We start from the raw sequence: 27,992 nt of genomic DNA, 5'->3' as shown, positions 1-27,992 counted from the left end.
TGTACTCGAGTATAATACCTGCGACATGTAATTTATCTGATCACTCAAGCGACATTCGCGGATTTTTTCCGCGTTCAGGCAACATGCAGTCCTCGTGAGGGGTGGTCGCCTCCGTTCATTAAGATTATTATTCGCCCAGCAATCGGATCCCGAGGGAAGAGGTGCAAGCGGACCAGCCCATCGATCCGAGAGCTTCAGCCAAGTGCTCTCGGGCTTCAGGGCGACAAGGTGGTGGTGAAGAAGATGCTGCCCGAGACCCACGAGAACGACGACCACGTTGACGGCTTCCTGGCGGAAGGCAAGATCACCGCGACGCTCAACTACCCGCACCTTGTGCGCTTCGTGGGTGTCGCGTGGACGTCCGCGTCGGACATGTGCGTGGTGCAGGAGTTCATGAAAAGCGGCGGCCTGCACTCGCTGTGGACAAGTACGAAGCCGAGCGTCATGCCAAACATCTGCAGTGCGCGTGCCTACATGCACTCGCTGTCATCGCCGGTGATCAACAGCAACCTCAAGTCGAGGAACGCTCTGCTGAATGGAACGATGGAGGCCAAGGTGACAAATCTCGGCACGTCACACGCGGACTTACAATACGTCCACAGAGAAAGAACGCGACTCTGTGGATGGCCCCGAGGCCATTCGCGGAGTAACCTCCAGTAGGGATCATATTTGGTACAGATCTGATTTTGGAACATATGTCGGTTTTGCAGTGATCAGCTTTGGGATCTGAAAATGCACGGCCGCGCGTAAGCCACGTGGAGCCTCGGTCGGTGATGACTTGCGTGAAGGAAGGCTGATTTGGTGACATGCCGACTCCAGTGCAGTCTATCTCAGATAGCACCGGGCCTCCAGGCACCGTTGAGCCACCGGGAAGCGCCATACCAGGTCGTACGAGGGGTCAAGTGCGTTAAGAGATCAGCACATGCTACTTTCGTGGCTTTAAGTACGCGCGTACCTGGGCATCGTCGAGAAAGATACCTACCACTGCAGTCATTGGCGTCAAGGCTGCCCCGGCACGATGGCGTTCTTCATCCACACCCTGAGCTACACCGCAGGGCGTCCCCATACTTGCCGTAATATCGACGCAGCCGGCGCTACCCCCGCGGACGTCACTAGCGCAATGAAGGACAGAGTGAACACACTGGCTGTCGAGCAAGTCGCGTTTCCTGCGCGGCGCATGTGGGAATACGTACGGGTCGAGTTTTACGGTGCTGACAATGAGCACGTCGTCCGCGGGCTATCTGAGCCTCAAGTGCTTTGACGTGTGTATCAAGCAAGGAACCAACACTTTAGCGAACACGTACACGGAGCAATCGAAATCCCACCGCTTTCCACGGCAATGAACGAAGCTGTCTCCTTATTCCAGTTTCATTACGTCACGGCGAACCGTGTTGTCGTGTCGGAACACGCGCTAAATTATATATTGGCACACTTTCCCCACCAACAACACCCACCAAGTCACCGAAGACTCAATGGGCTTGTTAGGGTTAGAACCTGAAGGACCAGGAACTTTCCCTTGCACCGGGTTGGTGTTTCCTCTGTGCACCGAGCTTCCGCTAGTCGACCGACGGAAGATTCAGCGTCACTAGCCACGAGCAAAGGCTAGCACGCTCACACACACAAAATATACCTCGCAGGCCCTCAGAAGGAAGGGTCCCGGCCTTTTACGGCGTGCTACGAGGGCGCCGGAGCTATACTCCGGCGGGAAGAAATAAACGGAGTGCGCTCTCGCTCCTCCAGTTCCTGGCGACGACTCGTCGCTATCAATACACCGGCCACGAACTCTTGGCCCTGTCAGGGATGAACACACGCTACACTAGTAGATGTGCCCACCGACAGTCATAATCCTACCTACCAGGTTTACCTTGAGATGCAGGTCGTTCACTGCAGGCACCGGTGTCGCCCTTGCGTGGTTGGGAGGAAAAGCTGTTCTGTTATTGTTGCCCGAAGGCTTATCTTGTCTTGTCTTAAGTTTCCTATCGATCTATACAAATACCAAGTATAAACGCGTCCGTTTTTGGACCGCCAGTTGTAACTCACGACTCTTCGGCGCTTTCTCTGCGACGTGGCGGCGTTACCGACGACTCAAACGGCCGCTGAAACGCCACCGACGACTGGGGACAGGCGCCGACGACTCATAAGTTCGGATCTTGCCAGTAGGTTCGCACCGTACTTAGCGAGCTGCAACCGCCCGCGCTTGACTTGGGACCGTCGACGAGTCATCGTCACCAGCCTATTTAGGCCAATCAGCGATCGGGGAGTTTGGTCCAATGACTGGCGATGGGTTGTGACTTGCCAGTTGGCGCCGGCGCCTCGAGTCTTCTACGCACCCTGTCTCGGCTGCATTTCTCGACACTACAGTGTGAACCTCGACAAGCCTACACGGCTCATTGGCAGGACACAGCCTTCCCTCGTTAACCTGCTTCGCTACCATGGGACTACGATTTTTGTCGATGGTACATTCCGTTGTATACCACCCGGCTACAAGCAGTGCGTCATCTTCATGGTGCACGATCGAGCTAGGGGGATATATGTACCTGTCTATTACGTGTTGAGCACTTCTCGCAGCGGCGATTTTTGGGACATGGACCACTTCGTAGTGCAAGGCACGGACCAACAGTGAAGTGGGTCTAACTTAACTCACTACTTTCGCTTACACGTTGCGCTACGTGTATGAGGAAGCGTAGGTACTTAGTAATAATTTGAGTTAATTATATTTGAATACACAAATATAAGTTAAGTAAGATAGGATTCCAAGTGACTTAGATTAGGTAAAATGAGAACTGTATTGTTTGTAAATTGATCTTCCTCCTAAATCTGCTAAAACTGTTTATCATCTATGAAAGGGTTGACAGCGGCTGGTTGTCAGAGCCCCGCCAATATGCATGTCTCTAATTGGTAGAAAGATGCTGCTTTCTACCAATAGGATCTTTGGGTAGGTGTGGACCACTCATTGTGGTGGCCCACTTCAATGTATCCATTGGTGTGTCTTACACCAAGGTGAGGAAGTCTCAAAACTTTTAACAGATAACCTATCTGTTAAATTCACAAGTGGCTGCAAGCCACTTGTGCGTGTAACCCCGTTACAATTCCCCGCGTGAAGGGGGACGAATCAGACGCTTCGAGCTCGAAGCGTTCGCGAACTGAGAGCGATACCCCACTCGCTTCCGCTGGGGCTCCCAGTACTTCGCGCGCTGCTGCTGCAGCTCGTGATTCCAAAGCTCAAGGCTCTCCGCGCGCTGCGCCTGCAGCGCGCGATCTATGGATGCCGTCCGCGTCCGAGATCGCGGACCGGTATGGGAACTCGGTACCTCCGAATGAGATGCCGCTGTACGTATGCAGCGCCATCAAAGATGACGCTGTAGCTGCCGAGCTGCACTTTGATGCGGAAACGCATCAAAGGCGCGATTACTACATCGGACCCTTCCATGAGCTCCGATGATTTCAAAGCAAGAAGACATCTTCTCGCAGCAAAGTGCCCGAGTGGCAGCACTTTGTCAAAGTTGGAATGCTTTTGTTGAAAACTTCAACAAGAAGCCGAGTGCTTACCGCGATCGGATTAAGCAAGCGCGTGATCGCTTCGAGACGTACTCGAAGCGTGGAAAGTTGGAGCAACTCCACGTTGCTGCGGAGGGGGCTAATGTGCCGTGCGCTGTGCCCGAGGGCTTTCAGTGCACGAAGGGCTTCCCAGGCGCGGTCCGCTTGAGCGACAGCGACCTGAACGGGTACACGTCGTTCCGTGTGCCCGAAAGTCTCAAAGAGCTCCGTGCTAAGTTCTTAGCACGTGAGGGTTCGGGCGCTAGCGATGATCGCAGCGCTCGTGCTACTTCCGCTGCGCCAGCGCGTACCACTCCTCATACGCCCTCACCATTTCTGGAACGTCCTCCAGCAAGACGTTCCGCGGCTCCCATGTATCTTGATTGGGAGGAAATCCTCTCCAACGAATACGAGAACGAGCCCCTTGAGGGTTCGTTTTCGGGATACTATGGTTAACAATCCGCTCAACAATCCAGCGGGTTGAGCCGCGGGCGTCACGTATCGGCGGTGGCGGGGGTGGGAACACGCCTCGGGTATGATCAGCCCCGGACTGATCAGTACGCGCCTCTCCACGACCGGGTGGCCACCGTGGAGCGTCTGCAGGGCGCTGAGTTCGCCGCCCTGAAACAGGAGCTGGCGAACCAGAAGGCCCAAGTCGCGGCGGTCTCGCAGACCGCCTCGAATATCCAGGTCGAGTTGGGGACCTGGATGAAGGAGTTGCTCGTTGCCGAGGCCAAGGCTCCCGCTTCTGCCAAGGCTTCGGGTAAGACGAGCTATGTGGATCGTGCTGGAGGTATGGTTTCAGCCGTCCGACGTAAAAGGTCGGATGGAGGCGCATGCTAGACGGTATGCCTAGCGTGGATGCGTTGCCGTGCCGTGCCAACACAGTGAACGGCCCGATGAAGCGCGGAGCAAGCTTACTTGCTTCGAAATCCGAAACCGCATGTTTAGGCAGGTTTTGCGTAGCTAACAAAACCAATGAACTAACCTTGAATTCATTTGTGTTGCCTCTGCCCGCATTGTCTGCGTTCAGCTTCTGTTGATCAACAGAAGCTGCTATAGTGTCCTGGACAAACCGAATCACGGCTTGTCTTTTGGTGATGAAACTGATTGCATCCGAACTGAAGTCATTCAGCTCGCTCTCCGCTAGAGGCCCGGCCTCTGCGTGGTTCTTTGCGGTGTCTGCGCCCTGCGCAGACCCGTGGTCGTTGGCCATGTTGTTGGGGAGTCTGCGCCCTGCGCAGACTCATGTGGTTTGTCCATTGTTGCAGCTGACACTGTGCAAGTGTCAGCGGTTTTCTGCGGCTGCTGTATTGCAGTCGTAGATCCTCCCCCACTTAAAGTGGGAGCCATCACTCCGAGTAAACTCGGTAGACGTGGATGCCGCATGGCATTCACGTAGAACGGTGTATGCCCGGTCGAGGCATGCACGGAATTGTTGATGACAAACTCTGCCATCGATAAGCACTCGCTCCAGTATTGGAACGAGTGAGCGTAGCTCTTCAACATATCGACGAGCACGCGATTCACGCGCTCGGTTTGGCGGTCCATCTGCGGATGATCCGCAGTCGACATTGAAAGTTGGCCCCCAAGAAGTGTAAACACTTCTTGCCACAGGTGCGCTGTGAAGCGCGGGTCTCTGTCCCACACGATGTCGGTCGGCATGCCATGGTGTTTGAACACCATGTCGACGAACAGACGGGCCGTCTGCTTCGCGGTCACCTCTGCCGGCACCGCAGCAAGATGTACCATCTTGCTGAAGCCGTCGACGAAGACCACAGCACCGGCATTCCCTCCGCTGTCTGGGGGAAGACCAAAGATGAAGTCCAAAGACATGGACTTCCGATACTCCGACGGAACCGGTAGTGATTGTAATGGAGCCTGCGCGAATGGCGCAGGCTTTATGCGTTGGCATACCTCGCAAGCACGGATGTACTTGCGCACCCACTTATACTGGTGGTGCCAGTCGAAGTCACTCGTGAGAAGGACGTATGTCTTCTCACGTCCGATATGTCCCGCTGTCGGGGCATCATGATACTCGTACATGATCCTGAGTCGCAGGTCATAGTCATTCGGCACGACAACGCGGTCCGCGTTGTCATCGACAGCACTATAAAGCAGTAGTCCTTCGTGTACCCGATAGCGGTGTGCACGCGCACGAAGGTGCTTGGGCAGCTTCTGACGAGCCTTGTCAGAAGGTGTTGCGCTATAGACCAGCAAGAGCTTCGTGTCCGCGTCGTGCGCGTACGCGGCCTTCACATCGTCCAACAGAGACGACGTGGGTGTGCTCGATCGCATGACGTCAATGGCATTGACGTCAGCAGCCTCTGCGTAGTCCGGCCGACGTGATAACGCGTCGCCCACTACATTCAATCTTCCGGGTTTGTATTCGACCCGGAAGTTATACTCCGCAAAGAATGAGAGCCACCTCGCCATTCTTTGTGATATGTGTGGTGACTTCACTGCGGTGCGCAGTGATGCATGGTCGGTGTAGACCACGAATGGTCTACTTCCAAGTAGATACACTCGGAACTTCGCGAGTACTTACTTCATGGCAAGGAGTTCCTTGTCATGCACCGGATAGTTGCGCTCAGCTGGTTTCAGCTGACGCGATTGGTAGTAGACGACACGATCACGGCCCTCGTGATCGTGCTGCATCAGCGCACAACCGATCGCGAAATCGGATGCGTCACATACTACGTGAAATGGGCGATCTTGGTAAGCCACTGCCAAGATCGGCGCCTCAGTCAAGCCCCGCTTGACTGCTTCGAATGCCTTTTGGCAATCGGGTGTCCAATTCCACACAGCTTCTTTCTTAAGAAGTTGTGACAGCGGGCGGATCTTGCCCGCATAATCCTCCACGTACTTGCACAAGTACGTGGCCAAGCCAAGGAACTGCCTCAGTTCCTTGACACTTGAAGGCGTTGGCCATTCATTGATCACCATGACCTTTTCCGTGTCAGGGCGAACACCATTTTTCCCTACGAGACACCCGAGGACGGGTATCTCGCTTGCCCCGAAGATACACCTCTTCAGGTCCGCGTAGAGCTTCCGGAGATGCACCCTGTGCATCTGTACGTCGGTCTTCCCGTCCACAGCTCGGCTGTGGATGAACACATCATCGAAGTAGCTCGGCGCGAAGTCGCGCACCGAGCGCAACAAGTGCGTCACGGACCTTTTGAAAGTCGCAGGGGCGTTCGTGATCCCCTGTGGCATTACTAGCCATTCTCAGAGCATGTCGCTTGGCGTGCTCACCGCCGTGAGAGGGATATCGCTCTCACGCATTAGGATTTGATCCCGGCCATCGAATCGATGATGACATCTTTTCGTGGTATCGGTGTCTGTGCCGGTACTGTCGCATCGTTCAGCTTGTTGTAGGCATGAACGATGCGCCATCCGCCCTGTGGCTTTTTGACACAGAACGTCGGAGCACTGTGCGGGGACTTTGATTCCCGCACTTGTCCTGCTTTGCGACGACTTTCAAAGAAGTCGTCGATCGCTTTCACTTGCTCTCGCGGCAGTGGCCACTGCCGCGTGACACAGTACTTCGTGCCCGGCACGAGATCAATCTCGTGCTGAATGCCCTTATCCTGCGGAAGCTCCGCAGGAATGTCTTCCGGGAGTACGTCTTTGTACTCCCTCAACAATTCGTAATAGGGACTCGACTTCAGCGAGTCTCAACCTTGTTCCTCGAAGCGCTCTCGCTTCGTCTTCGCACTGAGAGTGTCTTCACTCTCAGTGGTACTTCCCATGAAGAGCTGCCTCAGCTCTTTGCTCTCGCTCTTCGTTCTTTCGCTGTTCGAAAGAACGCAGACTTGCTCGGCGCGTCCATCGTGCAAGTCGCGTGTGAAGCACTTCCAGCTCATGAATGGAAGCGAAGTCAACTCCGACGCCGTCGTCGGAGGATTAGCGAGTTCCATTTCGCGATACTGGAACCCAGTATCGATGCGCGTCAAGACGCTCAGCGTCCGGCGTCACCGCCTCAGTCTGCCCGGCAGACTGCGCTTGTGGCCTCTCGGTCCCGGACCGAGACTTGCGCAGCGTTATTCGCATGCGCCGTCGTCTTGTTGTGCGAAGCCGGGCTCCGCAAAAGTTGTTCTTCTGATCCAGGCCCGGTCGTGGATAGTTGTTCGCCGGCAGACCCTGTCTGCGGGCGCGCGATATCAAGCCCGGCTTGATCGCATGGCGCTTCGCCGTGCAGCCCGGCTGCACGACAGCATGCAAATTGCGTCAGTGCGGTAAGTTTGCAACCGTCCGCACTGTTTGCAGCGTCAACTCCCGGAGTTGACACCTCGACGCCATTCATTGGCGGAGCCCCTCGTGACCGAGGGTGCGTCGACTCCCGGTGTCGACGCGTCGTCGTCGACCTGACCTCTTCGGGTCAGGGACTGTCCCTTACACACGTGAATGTGAGTGTTGGCTCCCGGAACCAGCACATCTTTTTCTTCTGACATCGGCAGCATTGCCGACGTTGGTCTCACTTGTGCGCGTCCTCGCGCACTTCTTGGGCGCTCCGGGACAGCAGCATTAAGTGCTGTCTCGACTGGTGAGCCGCGCGCACCTGTTGGTGCATGCGCTGCGGTAACAGGGCCATCGCTCTCTGTTCCGCTGTCGCGTCCGAAGCGCACGAGCGTGCGCTTCTTCCAGTCTATCACCGGATCATGCCGTGCAAGCCACGGCGTGCCCATTACTACGTCGAACTTATCGTCCAGGTCCAGGACGATAAAGTGTTCGACAAACACTCGTTGTTTGTACGAGAAGCGCACGTTCACGACGCGCTTCTCGGTCTCCACGATGGCACCTGTTGCCAGTCGTACCTCCAGAAGACTTCGAGGTACATTTACCTCCTCGAAGTCAAGTCTCGGCAGGATTCGTAGTCGAACAAAGTTGTTCGACGCGCCTGAATCTACCAAAGCTCGAAGAGAGTCACTCGCTCTCTTCGAGTAAACCTTCAAGTTGACTAGGTTCGGCCTGTCATCTTGTTTCTTGCAGTGAGTGCTGGTCTCACTGGGGGGCTGCAGTCCTCAGTGTCGCGTGTCCGATGTCGGCACGCGCGACTGCATTACCAGTAGGGCGCCCCGCGCCTACTGGATGTTCGCGTTTTTTGTTGGTCCGCGGCGATGCCTAGCATCGCCACGACGGCCACCTCCAGGGGGCATGGGAGCTGTGCACTCCCGTGCAAAGTGACCGATCCTTCCGCAACGGAAGCATCGCACGTTACCTCCCTGCTGCTGGTAACCAGCAGTTGTTGCGTTCGAGAGGTCCATTGGCTCCGGACCTCCCGTCCTCGCTACCGGGCGCGGTTGCGGCCTCGGTACGTTTACATGGAGTTTAGCCTGCCGCAGGCTAAACTCTTCTTGCATGGCAAGGGTGATTGCAGCTTCGAGAGTACTCGGGTACTCTCGGAAGAGATAGGTCTTCACAGGCCCATCTCTAAGCCCCTTCATGAACGTGACGACCTTGGTCGCCTCGTCAATCGGGTTAGTCACGATATTTGATACCAAGTATCGTGCGCGCTGCGCGTAAGCATGGACGTCATGCTTACCCTGCTGAAGGTCGAGGAACTCCGCCCTCGACCGGAACTCGTTTTGCGGGGGCTCAAACGCTTGTTTGAGCTCCTCTTTGAACACTTCGTACGTGCTGAAGCACGTAGGATCGGAGAGTCGGCGTCCATACGCCCAACTCCTTGCGCGTCCGCCAAGGCAGGACATGGCGAACGCGACCTTCGACAGCGGGTCGACGATGCGTCGAGCCGATACGGCTGTGTCGAGCTCGACAAGCCATCGGAGGAGAGGCTCGCCCTCTCTTCCCACGTAATTACTTACGCTCAACTTTAATGGTTGAGCTCGCGGTGCCGTCCCTGACGACGCCGTCACTGAGGAAGCAGCGTCACGCTGCTCCTTCATGATGAACCCCAGAGCAACACCATGTTGCTCCGTCGGCGATAGCGTACGCAGCATTGTAGCTATCGCCGCTTCTCCAATGACTGTTGACAGTCGTTGGAGGGCCTCCCACTCTGGGTCAGACAGGTGGGGCAGTCTGCGCCTGCAACATGCGTTGCAGGCGTGTTGGAGCTCTCCATGGGCACCTCCGTGCTCATGTGGTTCTCGGCTTCGCGTTCGTACACCTCGTACGAACGTCAAGCAGTTGGCCGTTGGACGGACTACAAAGTGCTACCAGGTGTAGTGGGTCTAACTTGACTCACTACTTTCGCTTACACGTTGCGCTACGTGTATGAGGAAGCGTAAGTACTTAGTAATTACGTAGGTTAATTATATTTGAATACACAAATATAATTTAAGTAAGATAGGATTCCAAGTGACTTAGATTAGGTAAATGAGAACTGTATTGTTTGTAAATTGATCTTCCTCCTAGAACTGCTAAAACTGTTTATCATCTATAAAAGGGGTTGGCAGCGGCTGGCTGTCAGAGCCCCGCTAATATGCATGTCTCTGATTGGTAGAAAGATGCTGCTTTCTACCAATAGGATCTTTGGGTATGTGTGGACCACTAATTATGGTGGCCCACTTCAATGTATCCATTGGTGTGTCTTACACCAAGGTGAGGAAGTCTCAAAACTTTTAACAGATAACCTATCTGTTAAATTCACAAGTGGCTGCAAGCCACTTGTGCGTGTAACCCCGTTACAATTCCCCCGCGTGAAGGGGACGAATCGGACGCTTCGAGCTCGAAGCGTTCGCGAACTGAGAGCGATACCCCACTCGCTTCCGCTGGGGCTCCCAGTACTTCGCGCGCTGCTGTTGCAGCTCGTGATTCCAAAGCTCAAGGCTCTCCGCGCGCTGCGCCTGCAGCGCGCGATCCATGGATGCCGTCCGCGTCCGAGATCGCGGACCGGTATGGGAACTCGGTACCTCCGAATGAGATGCCGCTGTACGTATGCAGCGCCATCAAAGATGACGCTGTAGCTGCCGAGCTGCACTTTGATGCGGAAACGCATCAAAGGCGCGATTACTACATCGGACCCTTCCATGAGCTCCGATGATTTCAAAGCAAGAAGACATCTTCTCGCAGCAAAGTGCCCGAGTGGCAGCACTTTGTCAAAGTTGGAATGCTTTTGTTGAAAACTTCAACAAGAAGCCGAGTGCTTACCGCGATCGGATTAAGCAAGCGCGTGATCGCTTCGAGACGTACTCGAAGCGTGGAAAGTTGGAGCAACTCCACGTTGCTGCGGAGGGGGCTAATGTGCCGTGCGCTGTGCCCGAGGGCTTTCAGTGCACGAAGGGCTTCCCAGGCGCGGTCCGCTTGAGCGACAGCGACCTGAACGGGTACACGTCGTTCCGTGTGCCCGAAAGTCTCAAAGAGCTCCGTGCTAAGTTCTTAGCACGTGAGGGTTCGGGCGCTAGCGATGATCGCAGCGCTCGTGTTACTTCCGCTGTGCCAGTGCGTACTGCTCCTCGTACGCCCTCACCATTTCTGGAACGTCCTCCAGCAAGACGTTCCGCGGCTCCCATGTATCTTGATTGGGAGGAAATCCTCTCCAACGAATACGAGAACGAGCCCCTTGAGGGTTCGTTTTCGGGATACTATGGTCAACAATCCGCTCAACAATCCAGCGGGTTGAGCCGCGGGCGTCACGTATCGGCGGTGGCGGGGGTGGGAACACGCCTCGGGTATGATCAGCCCCGGACTGATCAGTACGCGCCTCTCCACGACCGGGTGGCCACCGTGGAGCGTCTGCAGGGCGCTGAGTTCGCCGCCCTGAAGCAGGAGCTGGCGAATCAGAAGGCCCAAGTCGCGGCGGTCTCGCAGACCGCCTCAAATATCCAGGTCGAGTTGGGGACCTGGATGAAGGAGTTGCTCGTTGCCGAGGCCAAGGCTCCCGCTTCTGCCAAGGCTTCGGGTAAGACGAGCTATGTGGATCGTGCTGGAGGTATGGTTTCAGCCGTCCGACGTAAAAGGTCGGATGGAGGCGCATGCTAGACGGTATGCCTAGCGTGGATGCGTTGCCGTGCCGTGCCAACACAGTGAACGGCCCGATGAAGCGCGGAGCAAGCTTACTTGCTTCGAAATCCGAAACCGCATGTTTAGGCAGGTTTTGCGTAGCTAACAAAACCAATGAACTAACCTTGAATTCATTTGTGTTGCCTCTGCCCACATTGTCTGCGTTCAGCTTCTGATGATCAACAGAAGCTGCTATTGTGTCTTGGACAAATCGAATTACGGCTTGTCTTTTGTTAACGAAGTTGATTGCATCCGAGCTGAAGTCATTCAGCTCGCTCTCCGATAGAGGCCCTGCCTCTGCGTGGTTCTTTGCGGTGTCTGCGCCCTGCGCAGACCCGTGGTCTTTGTCTTTGTTGCTAGAGGGGTCTACTCCATGCGCAGACTCATGCGTTTGATTCTTTGTTGTTGCAGCTGACACTGTGCAAGTATCAGCGGTTTTCTGCGGCTGTTGCATTGCAGTCGTAGATCCTCCCCCACTAAAACTGGGACCCACCACTCCGAGTAAACTCGGTAGACGTGGATGCCGCATGGCATTCACGTAGAACGGTGTATGCCCGGTCGAGGCATGCACTGAATTGTTGATGACAAACCCTGCCATCGACAAACACTCGCTCCAGTATTGGAACGAGTGCGCGTAGCTCTTCAACATATCAACGAGCACGCGATTCACGCGCTCGGTTTGGCGGTCCATCTGCGGATGATCCGCAGTCGACATTGAAAGTTGGCCCCCAAGAAGTGTAAACACTTCTTGCCACAGGTGCGCTGTGAAGCGCGGGTCTCTGTCCCACACGATGTCGGTCGGCATGCCATGGTGTTTGAACACCATGTCGACGAACAGACGGGCCGTCTGCTTCGCGGTCACCTCTGCCGGCACCGCAGCAAGATGTACCATCTTGCTGAAGCCGTCGACGAAGACCACAGCACCGGCATTCCCTCCGCTGTCTGGGGGAAGACCAAAGATGAAGTCCAAAGACATGGACTTCCGATACTCCGACGGAACCGGTAGTGATTGTAATGGAGCCTGCGCGAATGGCGCAGGCTTTATGCGTTGGCATACCTCGCAAGCACGGATGTACTTGCGCACCCACTTATACTGGTGGTGCCAGTCGAAGTCACTCGTGAGAAGGACGTATGTCTTCTCACGTCCGATATGTCCCGCCGTCGGGGCATCATGATACTCGTACATGATCCTGAGTCGCAGGTCATAGTCATTCGGCACGACAACGCGGTCCGCGTTGTCGTCGACAGCACTATAAAGCAGTAGTCCTTCGTGTACCCGATAGCGGTGTGCACGCGCACGAAGGTGCTTGGGCAGCTTCTGACGAGCCTTGTCAGAAGGTGTTGCGCTATAGACCAGCAAGAGCTTCGTGTCCGCGTCGTGCGCGTACGCGGCCTTCACATCGTCCAACAGAGACGACGTGGGTGTGCTCGATCGCATGGCGTCAATGGCATTGACGTCAGCAGCTTCTGCATAGTCCGACCGACGTGATAACGCGTCGGCCACGACATTCAAAACTTCGCCTGGACTTTGTTGCTGGTCGGCGGCTTGGAGAACAACGTGCATCATATCCCAGTATGCATCAGCACTGCGAGATGTGCTTAAAATGTAACTCACAGGGACATACAGGACCAAGGCACGGTAATGGACCATGAAAACAACACTTTCTGAAAATTCCGTGGGACGCACCGAGAAGTACCATCGATAAAGAGCGACATATTATGGTAGATTAGCAAATTCACAAATGCTGGATGCGCCCACCCCAGTAGCCGTATTGGACTGTTCACATCGATGCGGTTTGCTGAAACATAGTGCAATTGGATAAACGACACTGACTCGTTGAGTGCTAGCGAGAGTGGTGGAATCTCTGCCGATCCGTGCACATTGAAGAGATCTTGCGCTGTACACGTGGTTGACGACTTGCGACTCAGACAAACCAACCATTACATTACTGCCATTGCCGTAGTAGATTTTACGCAGCTCCTGCCAGAATTCTCTAACCGATTAAGCGACATCAGCAATAGCCAAGCCGTTTGGCATCGCTTTCATCTCCTCGTTGACATTGGATAGTCCACTAGCACTCTGTGTGACCTGGCATGTATGTGGTCGCGCACAGGGGTAACCCATTGTCGAGATGTAAAATTCCATAGTCCCCCTGCACTCTGTACGTCGAAATGTCGAACAACGATACATAGTTTTCTTCGACGAAGCCCATATACGCGTGTGCTTAAAGCCTTGGAAGTAGCACGTTGTGCGCTCGACACGATGCTTTTTTTTTTTTTTTTTTTTTGGATGGGGGCAACCTGGCTTCGCTGTAATCATCTTGCTCCGGCGACTCTTGTTCAAGTGCCCCTTGCGCTTCTATCCCTTGGTCAGTACCCAGGACCATCGACCCAGCTCGTCGTTTTAGTGACCCAGTAACTTGTTCGTGTGATCCTGGAACGTGCATGTCACCTCGGAGTGGTGGATTAGCACCTATGTCCGATATTGCCTCTTGCAAACTGAGACCCACCGGCTCACATGTTCGGCAGCACATCCACCAACTCCCACACTCACATCACTATGTTTATCCTTGATGCACCTCAAAACCTGGCCCTAGCCCTGATCTGTTCCGTATCTGTTCCAATCGACATGTAACCACATACGATCACCCCTCCACACAACCACGACGTGGCCTTCTGCATCAAATACACCAAAGTGCAGTTCGACGAATACGAAGAATCGTTCCCGCAGCACGGCAAGATCGAGCCTGGACGACACTATCGCATCGAGAACACGCCTTTGCTCTCTACACTCGGCAACCGAGAAAGCAACTCCGTGTTCATCATCTGCGTCTTCAACGACGCTGGATCGTGGGGAGGTAACCGCACCGTCAACGACTTCTTCAACCTCGTCGGGTCCTTCAACTACCCGAAGGAGAAGATCTCCATCGCCATGCTCACGTCGTCCTTGAATGAGTTCGGAAAGGTCAGGGTGCTCTTCGCGAACTACATCCAGCACTATCCGCGGCTGTCGGTGATGTTCCGCAACGACTTCGTGCAAAATGGGCTCACTCGCAACAACCGCCATGAAGGTTCTCGCCAAGCTGACCGACGGCGCATGATCGCTCGGTATCGCAACTACGTGCTTCTGTCAAGTTTGGAGACGTGGCACCAAGGCGTTTTGTGGCTGGACGCCGATGTTGAGATCATCCCGAGTCACTTGTTCCCCAAGATGGTTCATTCTGGCTTAGACATCTTGATGCCCACTTGCTACACCGGGTACCACGGAGTGTGGATTAACTACGACCAGAACGGATGGATAGGACAGCGGAAGGTGCGGCCGGCGGACCTGGGTGACGGCGAATTTTTTATGCCTGGCCCACTTCGCGTCAAACTCCTGGACCTAGTTGACGACAAATCCAAGCCGTTTACACCCATGGACTCGGTTGGTGGAACCATGCTGTATGTCCGAGCTGAGATCCATCGACAGGGTGTGGTGTTTCCGATGCACTACGCCATTGGGAGTGAATGGGGTCGAGAGGGCTACGACGGAATTGAAACGGAGGGTTTGTGCTACACAGCACACTTCTTGGGCTTCAGGTGCTGGGGTATGGTCAATGAATCCGTATGTACCTTGTATCTTGCCCGACTAGTTGGGGAGATCGCACTGCTCCGCTGCGTTCGTTCGACCGCAGGACTGGAAGTCAACTTCGCATTGGCCGACAGCAGCTAACCGAGCAACTGCGCCGAATTGTTCATATACACGAACGGATCCAATTTATTAAGAGACTAGATTACTCAATAGACCTCACGTCGTTCGTAGTCACTCGCATACGGCTAACCACTAGATTCGACCTAAATCAATACAAAGAGAGCTACTACCTCCACACTGGTTCGTCAATCGTTCAACCATAGCCACACTCGCAAGTCGCGCAGCTTCACCGTCCCCAGATCCCACGTCAAGTACATACGCGGCTAATGACGGACTTCGTGTCCACCACCCGCTGGCACCTCACGCCGCCTGAAACCCACATGCCGCTCAACCGCTCGTTCAGCTACAGCCAATGACTGCAGAGCACCCGTCGGCACTACACCGTCACTCGTCTGCCAGTTGACCGCAGAGCACCCGTCGGCACTATACCATCCCTCGTTTTTGCTCAATGAGCGCTGTAGCGGTCGTTCGTCGTCCAGCAGCTCGTCACCAAGCAACCAATGTCGCACGTTCCCCTCGTCTCCGTGCGCATAAATTCTCAAGTCCGTCCGCTTGTCTCCGAGCCCGCCATTCTGTTGTCCGTCCGCTTGTCTCCGAGCCCGCTAATTCTCAACTGAGCGTTCACCGCAGCTGTTGGGACAGCTCGTGCTGCTGACCCTTCAGCTCAGAGATCTTCGCCGTCAGCCCCTACCAGCCGTCCATTCGAGTAGCCGTCGTCTCCGTGCGACCGCTCGCTGCCAAGATCGCGTTCGTGCGGTCCTCCGTGCTCGCCACCGTCAGGGTCCAGCGACTCTCCGTCGGGAACCCATGCCAGCCATTCTCGTTGCCCACGCTTAGCTCGTCGCTCAGCCCGTACGGCACGTCGCCGCTGTTCGTCTCCGCCGACTACCGTTCGTGGCGACCCTCTACTGGTGCCCCATTACACATCCAACACACGGAGGAATTTTGAAGTGAATGACGTATTGCATAATTTGAATTGACATTGACGGGCCTCTTATGCCAGCATTTATTAATAAAGGCTGGTCTTGAGTGGAAGAAAATGTCCAGATGTTTCACGCATTGTCCGCCGAGCACGGTACTAGCACACAGTGAGCAACAAGTCATTCGACGTTCGGCATCCTAAGGTAAGTCATGCGTTTAAGGTCAACGTACGTATTTAACCCCCCAAATCAGAGAGGTTGTATCAGACACATTACCGAAATTCCTTAATGTTGTCTCAGACACGTTAAAGTATTTTATGCTTTGTTTTTGTATTGCTCCATACATTTTTCACGTCAAACGTGGTTAGGTTCTATCCCATCCTGCCGGCACAGCAGTGCAAAGACGTTAAACGTCTCGACTTTTGTTTTTTCGGAATATAAAATGTTAAAAGATTTTTTGTGGGACATATTTTCTTGTCGAAACTTGGAGATGTTCCTCTGGGCCACTGATTCGTGGCTCATACGAGAATCCACCCGCTCCGACCAAGTTCTAGACCCGACAGCAAGCATGGCCTTCCAGGCTCGTTGGAGAGAGCTGAAACACGATGGATGGACCTCCAAACCCCCGCTGGTTTATCAAATGACTTCTTTTACATCAGACCCGGCAAGTCGAAGAAAGGTATGCGCGGTGATGATTTCTTCGTCGGCGAACTGGAGTTGATGTACTATCTGGATCGTTTGGTCATTGGTGCGGTCTACCAGAAACCTGCGTTCATTCCATCTTGGTCTAACGTGTGTTGTATGGTGATAGAAGAGCTAAAGCGGCACAAGCAGAAGGAGAGCGAGGCGTACTCGTAAGCCATTGAAGCAGAGAACAATCCAGACGTTAGCACGCAGACGTCGGGAGGTTTGAATCCATGGCATGTATTATACGCATTACACGGCTAATGCTATCGTGTATCCTACAGAGACTGCTGAATCACGAGTGGGGACGAAAGCCTCTGACGAACGTAGCAATACGGCACCTTCAGGTTTGATTGTGTAGGCTGTGATGTTTTCCAACTTGAGGTTGACAAACTTCGTTACGATGTTGCAGCTCCTGAATCCCCCGGACGAAGCCATGAACTGATTTCTACGCCTCCACACGTGATGAGGGATGACGCATCTGACTCAAGCACGCATGCTTCCACACCTAGAGAGAGTCATTCCACAACCAGTACGAATTTTGCGGTAGTTATGCGATGCTTTATGATGAAACTAAGCTTGTGCTTCTGACATTCTGAATATTAGATCCGTCGCCCCAACACAACCGGAACAATGCGTTCATTACCACTGTTGATGATGACAGCATCGCTGCTGAGTACGAGAATTATAGTGTTGCCTCTTGACACCTGAAGCCGAAGAAGAAACGAAAGAAAACGACGATTCTAACTTTCTCCCAGCTTCAGGTCAGTATATCGTGTATAGATACATGTTAAGGATACGTTATATCAGTTTATTGTTTATTTTGATGATGTATCAGACGTTCTCGACGAGGATTCTATTATTGCCGGCCCCAGTGACGTGAACCCCTATGTAACACTGGATTCAGACCGCGAGTGAGAAGGAGATTCTGTCTACGACTATGACGACGACAATGTGGACTGGGTTGAGCCAATGTGGACTGGGTTGAGCCCGACCCAGGCTCCGAAGACGAAGCGACGACAGCGCCGGATCTTCTCTTTGATCCTGCATTGCTCGGTGCAGTGGGTGGTGTGGGTGAGGTGGCTCGCGGTGTTATTCGTACTTCAGTGCTGGACGATATGCACGAAAACGGGTGGACCATAGCCATGTTGGTGACACCGTTTCCTTACATGGACGAACCTTATAAACCACGATCTGAGGGGTGAATGCAGGAAGATTATCCTGGTATCTTTGATGGTGATCACGGGCCTACTGCGGGTACCCTAAATGCGGCGAGTACGGCTCTGGGGGCGTTCCTGCGTCTTGTGACACCTCGCCTACTGGAGAAAATTGCTGAGGAGAGCAACGACTACTTCATCGAGATCTTGGATGCACGGGTAGAAGCTCAACATACTAAGCAACAAGCCCGCCAACTAAGACGACCAACATTTCAAGCGCCAAATCCACAACAAATCATGTCAAATTTGCAAAAATCACCAGACATTTCGGGTCGAGAGCTGTGTATTTATATTGGGCTTCTTATCGCAAGAACAATTGTCCCTAATAAGGAGAAGTTTGCTTACCACTAGAAGACCACGGACGAGGGGGCCCTTCCGCGCGGCCGTTTCGGTCAGTTCTTGAAGCGAGATCGGTTTGACCATATTTCTCGCAACCTGCATTTCAGTAGCAACTCTGATGTGCAAGCTGGTACAGACCGTGCAAGTAAACTTCGCCCCGTGATCGACGAACTACAAGATACTATCCAGAGAAACTTTGTGCCGCCAGCAGTAATTGCGTTTGATGAGGCAACGCTTCCGTCGATTTCTCCCTTCTACAGAATGCGCATATTCGTTAAGGATAAACCCCATCGCTGGGTACCAAACTCCTCATGATGTGCTGCTCTGATTCAGCATACTGCATCCGGTAAGCAAAGCGAGCGTGCTTTTTTTTTTTGGGGGGGGGAGGGGGCTAAAAGTTTACTTATCGTGTACAAAACATGCTAACCAAATCTACTTATTGTGTATGCTACAGCTTTGAAGTTTATTGTTGAAAGCGCACAGAACCACGATGGTAGCACTCCGCCTGATACGTGCTTCGAGATGATGCGCGCAGACGATATGATAAACGACGATATCATCAGTACACATGTTCAGGAAGGGCGTGTCAAGGAGCTTGGTTACAGTTATGGGCTCAAAATCGCTGTGGCTATGAATGTTATCGATATACTGGCTGGCGCTATCGAGCACCCATCAACATGGCAGCCATGCTGCTGTGGAAAATAGAGTCCCTATCGGTCTTCCGAGTGGCACGCGATGCACCCACTTGATCAAGAGCCGTTTTAACTCTACCTACCTGCCCGAGAATTGTATTCAACAAAACCTCGTCGGACTTCGTGAGAGTATATTGTATACACTGAGAGTATATTGTATACACTAGAGTAGTATGTTGTGTGATGTAGCGGGGCATGGTTCATGTAATTTACGTCATGACGTCATGCACGGCGCTACAGATCTTGGAGTTTCGTTCTCGATCGGCCTCTTACACACCGCAGGGACGGCGAGCACATCACAGCCGAGGATGGCGACCATAACGCAGCGCCGGTGAGTGGCGAGCCCAACGCAACGCCGGGGAGTGGCGAGCACAGCGCAGCGTCGATGTCCCGGGCATGGTTTCGGACGCAGTGCCCGGGGAAAGTGATGAAATTCACCGTAAGCGCGCCCTGTGATTCGTAGAAAAGGGCGAGGTCGACCGATTTATGACTATCCAAAACACGGTGTTATGTAGATTATTATCTTGCGGTTATTCTACAACCTTTCCGTAGAAGTGATTTTCTTACCACATTTTGTTAAATCTTACTTCATCTATTTTTATGGTAACGAAAGGGTTAAAAGCACTACTTGTCGAATTTTTTCAACAATCTGTGATTTTAACGGATTCGTCTGCGAAATCCCTTTTATCATACAAAGCCGTCCTTCGCCCGGAACAGCTCTGGATTTATAGTATCATATTCTGATAATACAGTGAAGCACTCGCTGTCACTTAAACCGGGAGGGCAGTTCGACTGAGCAATAAATCCGATGGTTGCTAATAGAATTGGGTGAGATGTATAATACGCTGATACATTTCCCGGTGTCAAGTGGAATCCAAGAGTTATGGCGGCACTGCACCGAGGTGATGCATGAAATCATTGATACGAGGGTCGTCAATTATAGAGATGGTAAACAGGGGCTAACATAGGTGACACGTATTGCTGCACCAACTAGCCCACACCACTTGCCTACAGCTTGTACAGCGTCTCCGCCGCACTGGGTCGCACGCAAGTCTCACCAAATTCAGCCATCGCTATCGATGAGGGCCTGAAGACGAGAACCCCACGCGAAGTATCCCCAATACCACCTTCTGCTGGATCGCTGTGTCCGACAACGACCGACTGCCAGACCCTCCACCTTCACAAACGTGTGCTGCAGCGAATGCACATCGAGCTCTGACAGCAGCACGCCGAACGAGAACACGTCAGCTTTGACGTCGTTGATCTCCTCGAGCATGACTTCCGGCGCCATCCAGCGCGACGTCCCGACACCCGCCGTCATGGTGCGGTCCAGCCGCTCGCGAGAGATGCCGACGTCCGTCAGCTTGGCCGCCAAGTCGCTACTTAGCAGAACATTGTGCACTTGAGGTCGCGTTGGATGATCGCCGGCACCAGAGTGCAGGTGTACGAGCGCGTGACGTGCAGCGCGATGGTGATCTTCTCGAGGTCGAATCCGACCAGGTGGACCGCCGATCCAGCAGCGAATGCAGATCGCCGCCGTCCATGAACTCGAGCACGACACACAAGTCCGACAGCAAGTCCCACACGACGCCAACGAAGCGCACGATGCGCATGTGCTCAATGGTTGCCGTCATCTTCGCCTCGGACAGGAACTCGTTCATGTGGTGCATATCGCCGCGAGTTTGTGGAAGCAGCATTTTCACGGCCACGCGCTTGTGGTTGAAGACTCCGGTGTACACTTCTCCAACTGCCCCAGAATCTACTGTGCGTGAACTTTGTATCGCGGAATACGCTCACGTCGTCATTTCACAACCCGTTCGTGCCTAGGGGTGTTTCGCCGTTCGAGGCAGCATCGCTAGAGACCAAACGTTGCGAATGCTGTGGTTGTTGCACGTACTGGTGGCTCACAGGCGAACGCTGCCGATGAAATCCTGGGCTATTTGATTGATCTGGTACCATGGTGTTGACTTTTGTATCCACTTGAGCGATGACGACGGTAAATGAATACTACGATGAACACACACAAGGTACGCTGATGACAATGATGGAGTGTCAAATTAGCCACTTACTCCAGTTTGCCGTAGCTTCCCGACTGCAGTTCAGAGTTGGTACTGGTTGCAACGAATCTGAAGCCGTAGGCGAACGACCCAAATACGGCGTTTGCCTCTATCCGATTGAGTCAGGCATTGCGTAGATGTTGAAACAAAGGGCACCACCCCTGACAACCACCGACCATGCAGACGCCTCGATGGGGACGATATAGTCCCCACGACATGTATACCACTCAGCTCCCAGAAAGTGGTAGACCGATCTGCAGCACGTGCAGTGAAGCAGTGCCAGGCAGGCTGGATTAGTCACTGCGACGCCGCCGAGCGTCAAACGAGTACCGCGGGGTATCTACTCCGCCGCTCGCTGTCATACTCACCGCTGGCACTCCATCACGTGCACGGCAGCGCTTCCACACGTCGATAGGCATGCGAGCGCATCGCTACGACAGCGGACTCTCTTTCCACACTCTATCTTTGGCTGTCGCAGCGGAGAGTGCCAAGTCAGAGGCAGGAAGGGATCGACCAGGAATTCCACCCGCCCAGTAGCACCAGAGACAACAACAAACCTGCGACGTCGGCCGTTACCGCCGGCAACGCCACCAACGTGCGTCCACGGTAGCCACGCCGGCTGCTTCGGAGGACAAGTTGAAGCCGCGGTGAGACGAGATCGGGGACCCATCACTTCCACTATGGCCTGACTCCCTCGCCGGGTCACATGCAGCCTCAAGCACCAGAAATTGACAACCAGTTGATAGTTAGTGCCTTGCTCGTGCGAAAAGCAACGGAAAGGGGAATTCAAATATACACGCAAGTCTATCGAGGAAGACGCGAAAAAGATAGCGGCTCTATCCACGAGCTGGGGCTTACGCCAGCTCCTGCTCGGGAGCCTTTACAGCGCTTCAGGCACAGTTGGACGTTTGAGGGGATTTACAGATACGCACGCGCGCCCAGCACCATGGGACCCGATCCAGATAAGATGATGTGGTGACTTCCCTTGGTCACTTTCTGCTGGATGTCGGCCTCCTGTAGTGGACACCAGCTCGAGTCGCAGATTTGTTGCCGCGACTGGGCGTACGGGGCCGAGAGCATGTCTAGCTCTGACAGCACCACACTGAATGAGAACATGTTGGCGTCGATGCTGTACATCCCACCGCGAATGGTAAAACCTGATTGGGGTCATGTATAGTACAGATCTGATATTGGATCAGATCTGAGCGGAAAGTTTCTTTATCACTCCCACAAAAGTCGCCATGCTAGGGCGGGGCTTAGAAAAACGATTGTTAAGCTCCCTGTTAAACCTCTCCAGTGGGTTGTTCGTGCGTTCCATAAGCTCATTGTTCAGGCCAGCAACGTTTCACACGCTTACATCGTACTGCTCTACCCATGTCCTCTGGAAATAGCCCCAGAAGCCTCGCCACTTAGCGTTAGAGTATTCAATTTCAGCCACGTCACAGCGCAGACGAATCTCACGCTTGACCCACCTAATGCCGTGCTCAATAAAACTGTGCTCAGGGATGGTTAGCATGTCGAGAACCCCACGGGTCATAGCGATAGAACATTTCTCCTATCGAATCAGGAATCGCGTCATCGCACGTCTGAGCGCGTGCGCTAAGTGTAATTGGCAGCTAATAGCGATCGCGTTGGGGAACTGCGTCTGCACAGCATCAATTAAACCGCTCTCGAAGACGCGCACAACTTCAACAGGCTCAAGCTGTTTGTAACGGGGTTACACGCACAAGTGGCTACAAACCACTTGTGAATTTAACAGATAAAATATTTGTTAAGAGTTTTAGATACTTCCTCACATTGGTGTAAGACACACCAATGGATACATTGAAGTGGGCCACCACAATGAGTGGTCCACACATACCCAAAGATCCTATTGGTAGAAAGCAGCATCTTTCTGCCAATTAGAGACATGCATATTGGCGGGGCTCTGCCAGCCAGCCGCTGACAACCCCTTTCATAGATGATAAACAGTTTTAGCAGTTCTAGGAGGAAGATCAATTTACAAACAATACAGTTCTCATTTACCTAATCTAAGTCACTTGGAATCCTATCTTACTTAAATTATATTTGTGTACTCAAATATAATTAACTCAATTTATTACTAAGTACCTACGATTGGTCATACACGTAGCGCAATGTGTAAGCTAAAGTAGTGAGTCAAGTTAGACCCACTACACCTGGTAGCACTTTGTAGTCCGTCCAACGACCGACTGCTTGACGTTCGTACGAGGTGTACGAACGCGGAGCCGAGAACCACATGAGCACGGAGGTGCCCATGGAGAGCTCCAACACGCCTGCAACGCATGTTGCACGCGCTGACTGCCCCCACCTGTCAGACCTAGAGTGGGAAGTCCTCCAACGACTGTCAACAGTCATTGGAGAAGCGGCGATAGCTACGATGCTGCGTACGCTATCGCCGACGGAGCAACATGGTGTTGCTCTGGGGTTCATCATGAAGGAGCAGCGTGATGCTGCTTCCTCAGTAACGGCGTCGTCAGGGACGACACCGCGTGCTCAATCATTGAAATTGAGCGTAAGCAATTACGTGAGAAGAGAGGGCGAGCCTCTCCTCCGATGGCTTGTCGAGCTCGACACAGCCATAGCGGCTCGACGCATCGTCGACCCGCTGTCGAAGGTCGCGTTCGCCATGTCCTGCCTTGGCGGACGCGCAAGAAGTTGGGCGTATGGACGCCGACTCTCCAATGTTACGTGCTTCAGCACGTACAAAGTCTTCAAAGAGGAGCTCAAACAAGCGTTTGAGCCCCCGCAAAACGAGTTCCGGTCGAGGGCGGAGTTCCTCGACCTTCAGCAGGGTAAGCATGACGTTCATGCTTACGCGCAGCGCGCACGATACTTGGTATCAAATATCGTGACTAACCCGATTGACGAGGCGACCAAGGTCGTCACGTTCATGAAGGGGCTTAGAGATGGGCCTGTGAAGACCTATCTCTTCCGAGAGTACCCGAGTACTCTCGAAGCTGCAATCACCCTTGCCATGCAAGAAGAGTTTAGCCTGCGGCAGGCTAAACTCCATGTAAACGTACCGAGGCCGCAACCGCGCCCGGTAGCGAGGACGGGAGGTCCGGAGCCAATGGACCTCTCGAACGCAACAACTGCTGGTTACCAGCAGCAGGGAGGTAACGTGCGATGCTTCCGTTGCGGAAGGATCGGTCACTTTGCACGGGAGTGCACAGCTCCCATGCCCCCTGGAGGTGGCCGTCGTGGCGATGCTAGGCATCGCCGCGGACCAACAAAAAACGCGAACATCCAGTAGGCGCGGGGCGCCCTACTGGTAATGCAGTCGCGCGTGCCGACATCGGACACACGACACTGAGGACTGCAGCCCCCAGTGAGACCAGCACTCACTGCAAGAAACAAGATGACAGGCCGAACCTAGTCAACTTGAAGGTTTACTCGAAGAGAGCGAGTGACTCTCTTCGAGCTTTGGTAGATTCAGGCGCGTCGAACAACTTTGTTCGACTACGAATCCTGCCGAGACTTGACTTCGAGGAGGTAAATGTACCTCGAAGTCTTCTGGAGGTACGACTGGCAACAGGTGCCATCGTGGAGACCGAGAAGCGCGTCGTGAACGTGCGCTTCTCGTACAAACAACGAGTGTTTGTCGAACACTTTATCGTCCTGGACCTGGACGATAAGTTCGACGTAGTAATGGGCACGCCGTGGCTTGCACGGCATGATCCGGTGATAGACTGGAAGAAGCGCACGCTCGTGCGCTTCGGACGCGACAGCGGAACAGAGAGCGATGGCCCTGTTACCGCAGCGCACGCACCAACAGGTGCGCGCGGCTCACCAGTCGAGACAGCACTTAATGCTGCTGTCCTGGAGTGCCCAGGAAGTGCGCGAGGACGCGCACAAGTGAGACCAACGTCGGCAAAGCTGCCGACGTCAGAAGAAAAAGACGTACTGGTTCCGGGAACCAATACCCACGTTCAAGCGTGTAAGGGACAGTCCCTGACCCGAAGAGGTCAGGTCGACAACGACGCGTCGGCTCCGGGAGTCAACGCACCCTCGGTCACGAGGGGCTCCGCCAATGAATGGCGTCGAGGTGACGAAGGCGTGTCAACTCCGGGAGTTGACGCTGCAATCAGTGCGGACGGTTGTAAACATACCGCACTGACGCAATTTGCATGCTGTCGTGCAGCGGGGCTGCACGACGAAGCGCCATGCGATCAAGCCGGGCTTGATATCGCGCGCCCGCAGACAGGGTCCGCCAGCGAACAACTATCCACGACCGGGCCTGGATCAGAAGAACAACTTTTGCGGAGCCCGGCTTCGCACAACAGGAAGACGGCGCATGCGAAGAACGCTGCGCAAGTCTCGGTCCGGGACCGAGACACCACAAGAGCAGTCTGCCGGGCAGACTGAGGCGGTGACTCCGGACGCTGAGCGTCTTGACGCGCACCGATACTGGATTCCAGTCTCGTGAAATGGGACTCGCTAATCCTCCGACGACGGCGTCGGAGTTGACTTCGCTTCCAGCCATGAGCTGGAAGCGCTTCACACGCGACTTGCACGATGGACGCATCGAGCAGGTTTGCGTTCTTTCGAACAGCGAAAGAACGGAGAGCGAGAGCAAAGAGCTGAGGCAGCTCTTCATGGGAAGTACCACTGAGAGTGAAGACACTCTCAGTGCGAAGACGAAGCGAGAGCGCTTCGAGGAACAAGGTTGGGATTCGTTAAAGTCCAGTCCCTATTACGAACTGTTGAGGGAGTATAAAGTCGTACTCCCGGAAGAGATTCCTGCTGAGCTTCCGCTGGACAAGGGCATCCAGCACGAGATTGATCTCGCGCATGAAGTACTGTGTTACGCGGCAGTGGCCACTGCCGCGAGAACAAGGAAAAGCAATCGACGACTTCTTTGAAAGTCGTCGCAAAGCAGGACAAGTGCGGGAATCAAAGTCCCCGCACAGTGCTCCGACGTTCTGTGTCAAAAAGCCACAGGGCGGATGGCGCATCGTTCATGCCTACAACAAGCTGAACGATGCGACAGTACCGGCACAGACACCGATACCACGAAAAGATGTCATCATCGATTCGATGGCCGGGATCAAATCCTAATGCGTGAGAGCGATATCCCTCTCACGGCGGTGAGCACGCCAAGCGACATGCTCTGAGAATGGCTAGTAATGCCACAGGGGATCACGAACGCCCCTGCGACTTTCAAAAGGTGCGTGACGCACTTGTTGCGCTCGGTGCGCGACTTCGCGCCGAGCTACTTCGATGATGTGTTCATCCACAGCCGAGCTGTGGACGGGAAGACCGACGTACAGATGCACAGGGTGCATCTCCGGAAGCTCTACGCGGACCTGAAGAGGTGTATCTTCGGGGCAAGCGAGATACCCGTCCTCGGGTGTCTCGTAGGGAAAAAAATGGTGTTCGCCCTGACACGGAAAAGGTCATGGTGATCAATGAATGGCCAACGCCTTCAAGTGTCAAGGAACTGAGGCAGTTCCTTGGCTTGGCCACGTACTTGTGCAAGTACGTGGAGGATTATGCGGGCAAGATCCGCCCGCTGTCACAACTTCTTAAGAAAGAAGCTGTGTGGAATTGGACACCCGATTGCCAAAAGGCATTCGAAGCAGTCAAGCGGGGCTTGACTGAGGCGCCGATCTTGGCAGTGGCTTACCAAGATCGCCCATTTCACGTAGTATGTGACGCATCCGATTTCGCGATCGGTTGTGCGCTGATGCAGCACGATCACGAGGGCCGTGATCGTGTCGTCTACTACCAATCGCGTCAGCTGAAACCAGCTGAGCGCAACTATCCGGTGCATGACAAGGAACTCCTTGCCATGAAGTAAGTACTCGCGAAGTTCCGAGTGTATCTACTTGGAAGTAGACCATTCGTGGTCTACACCGACCATGCATCACTGCGCACCGCAGTGAAGTCACCACACATATCACAAAGAATGGCGAGGTGGCTCTCATTCTTTGCGGAGTATAACTTCCGGGTCGAATACAAACCCGGAAGATTGAATGTAGTGGGCGACGCGTTATCACGTCGGCCGGACTACGCAGAGGCTGCTGACGTCAATGCCATTGACGTCATGCGATCGAGCACACCCACGTCGTCTCTGTTGGACGATGTGAAGGCCGCGTACGCGCACGACGCGGACACGAAGCTCTTGCTGGTCTATAGCGCAACACCTTCTGACAAGGCTCGTCAGAAGCTGCCCAAGCACCTTCGTGCGCGTGCACACCGCTATCGGGTACACGAAGGACTACTGCTTTATAGTGCTGTCGATGACAACGCGGACCGCGTTGTCGTGCCGAATGACTATGACCTGCGACTCAGGATCATGTACGAGTATCATGATGCCCCGACAGCGGGACATATCGGACGTGAGAAGACATACGTCCTTCTCACGAGTGACTTCGACTGGCACCACCAGTATAAGTGGGTGCGCAAGTACATCCGTGCTTGCGAGGTATGCCAACGCATAAAGCCTGCGCCATTCGCGCAGGCTCCATTACAATCACTACCGGTTCCGTCGGAGTATCGGAAGTCCATGTCTTTGGACTTCATCTTTGGTCTTCCCCCAGACAGCGGAGGGAATGCCGGTGCTGTGGTCTTCGTCGACGGCTTCAGCAAGATGGTACATCTTGCTGCGGTGCCGGCAGAGGTGACCGCGAAGCAGACGACCCGTCTGTTCGTCGACATGGTGTTCAAACACCATGGCATGCCGACCGACATCGTGTGGGACAGAGACCCGCGCTTCACAGCGCACCTGTGGCAAGAAGTGTTTACACTTCTTGGGGGCCAACTTTCAATGTCGACTGCGGATCATCCGCAGATGGACCGCCAAACCGAGCGCGTGAATCGCGTGCTCGTTGATATGTTGAAGAGCTACGCGCACTCGTTCCAATACTGGA

General features: G+C 54.0%; 3 protein-coding genes across 3 annotated transcripts; 1 reads left to right on the top strand and 2 right to left on the bottom strand.

Moving 5' to 3' along the window:
• Window positions 1-243: 243 nt before the first annotated feature.
• IUM83_19707 (Mannan polymerase complex subunit mnn9) lies at window positions 244-16,968 on the top strand (the record flags this gene model as incomplete). The annotated part of the gene is made up of 4 exons (XM_067944769.1): window positions 244-555; window positions 14,201-15,078; window positions 16,770-16,858; window positions 16,922-16,968. The coding sequence occupies 4 exons, from the start codon at window positions 244-246 to the stop codon at window positions 16,966-16,968; spliced, it is 1,326 nt and encodes a 441-aa protein (XP_067786703.1).
• Window positions 16,969-20,105: 3,137 nt separating this feature from the next.
• Window positions 20,106-20,712, bottom strand: IUM83_19706 (TKL protein kinase; the record flags this gene model as incomplete). The annotated part of the gene is made up of 3 exons (XM_067944768.1): window positions 20,106-20,129; window positions 20,205-20,421; window positions 20,540-20,712. 3 exons carry the CDS (start codon window positions 20,710-20,712, stop codon window positions 20,106-20,108), a joined length of 414 nt encoding a protein of 137 aa, XP_067786704.1.
• Window positions 20,713-22,017: 1,305 nt separating this feature from the next.
• IUM83_19705 (TKL protein kinase) lies at window positions 22,018-22,236 on the bottom strand (the record flags this gene model as incomplete). The annotated part of the gene is made up of 1 exon (XM_067944767.1): window positions 22,018-22,236. One exon carries the CDS (start codon window positions 22,234-22,236, stop codon window positions 22,018-22,020), a length of 219 nt encoding a protein of 72 aa, XP_067786705.1.
• Window positions 22,237-27,992: the final 5,756 nt, after the last annotated feature.

The sequence above is a fragment of the Phytophthora cinnamomi genome (assembly GCF_018691715.1).
Source record: "Phytophthora cinnamomi strain GKB4 chromosome Unknown Contig66, whole genome shotgun sequence".
Classification (NCBI taxonomy): domain Eukaryota; phylum Oomycota; class Peronosporomycetes; order Peronosporales; family Peronosporaceae; genus Phytophthora; species Phytophthora cinnamomi.
The sequence above is the reverse complement of the archived record's forward strand: the minus strand, read 5'-3'. Positions and strand labels throughout refer to the sequence as shown.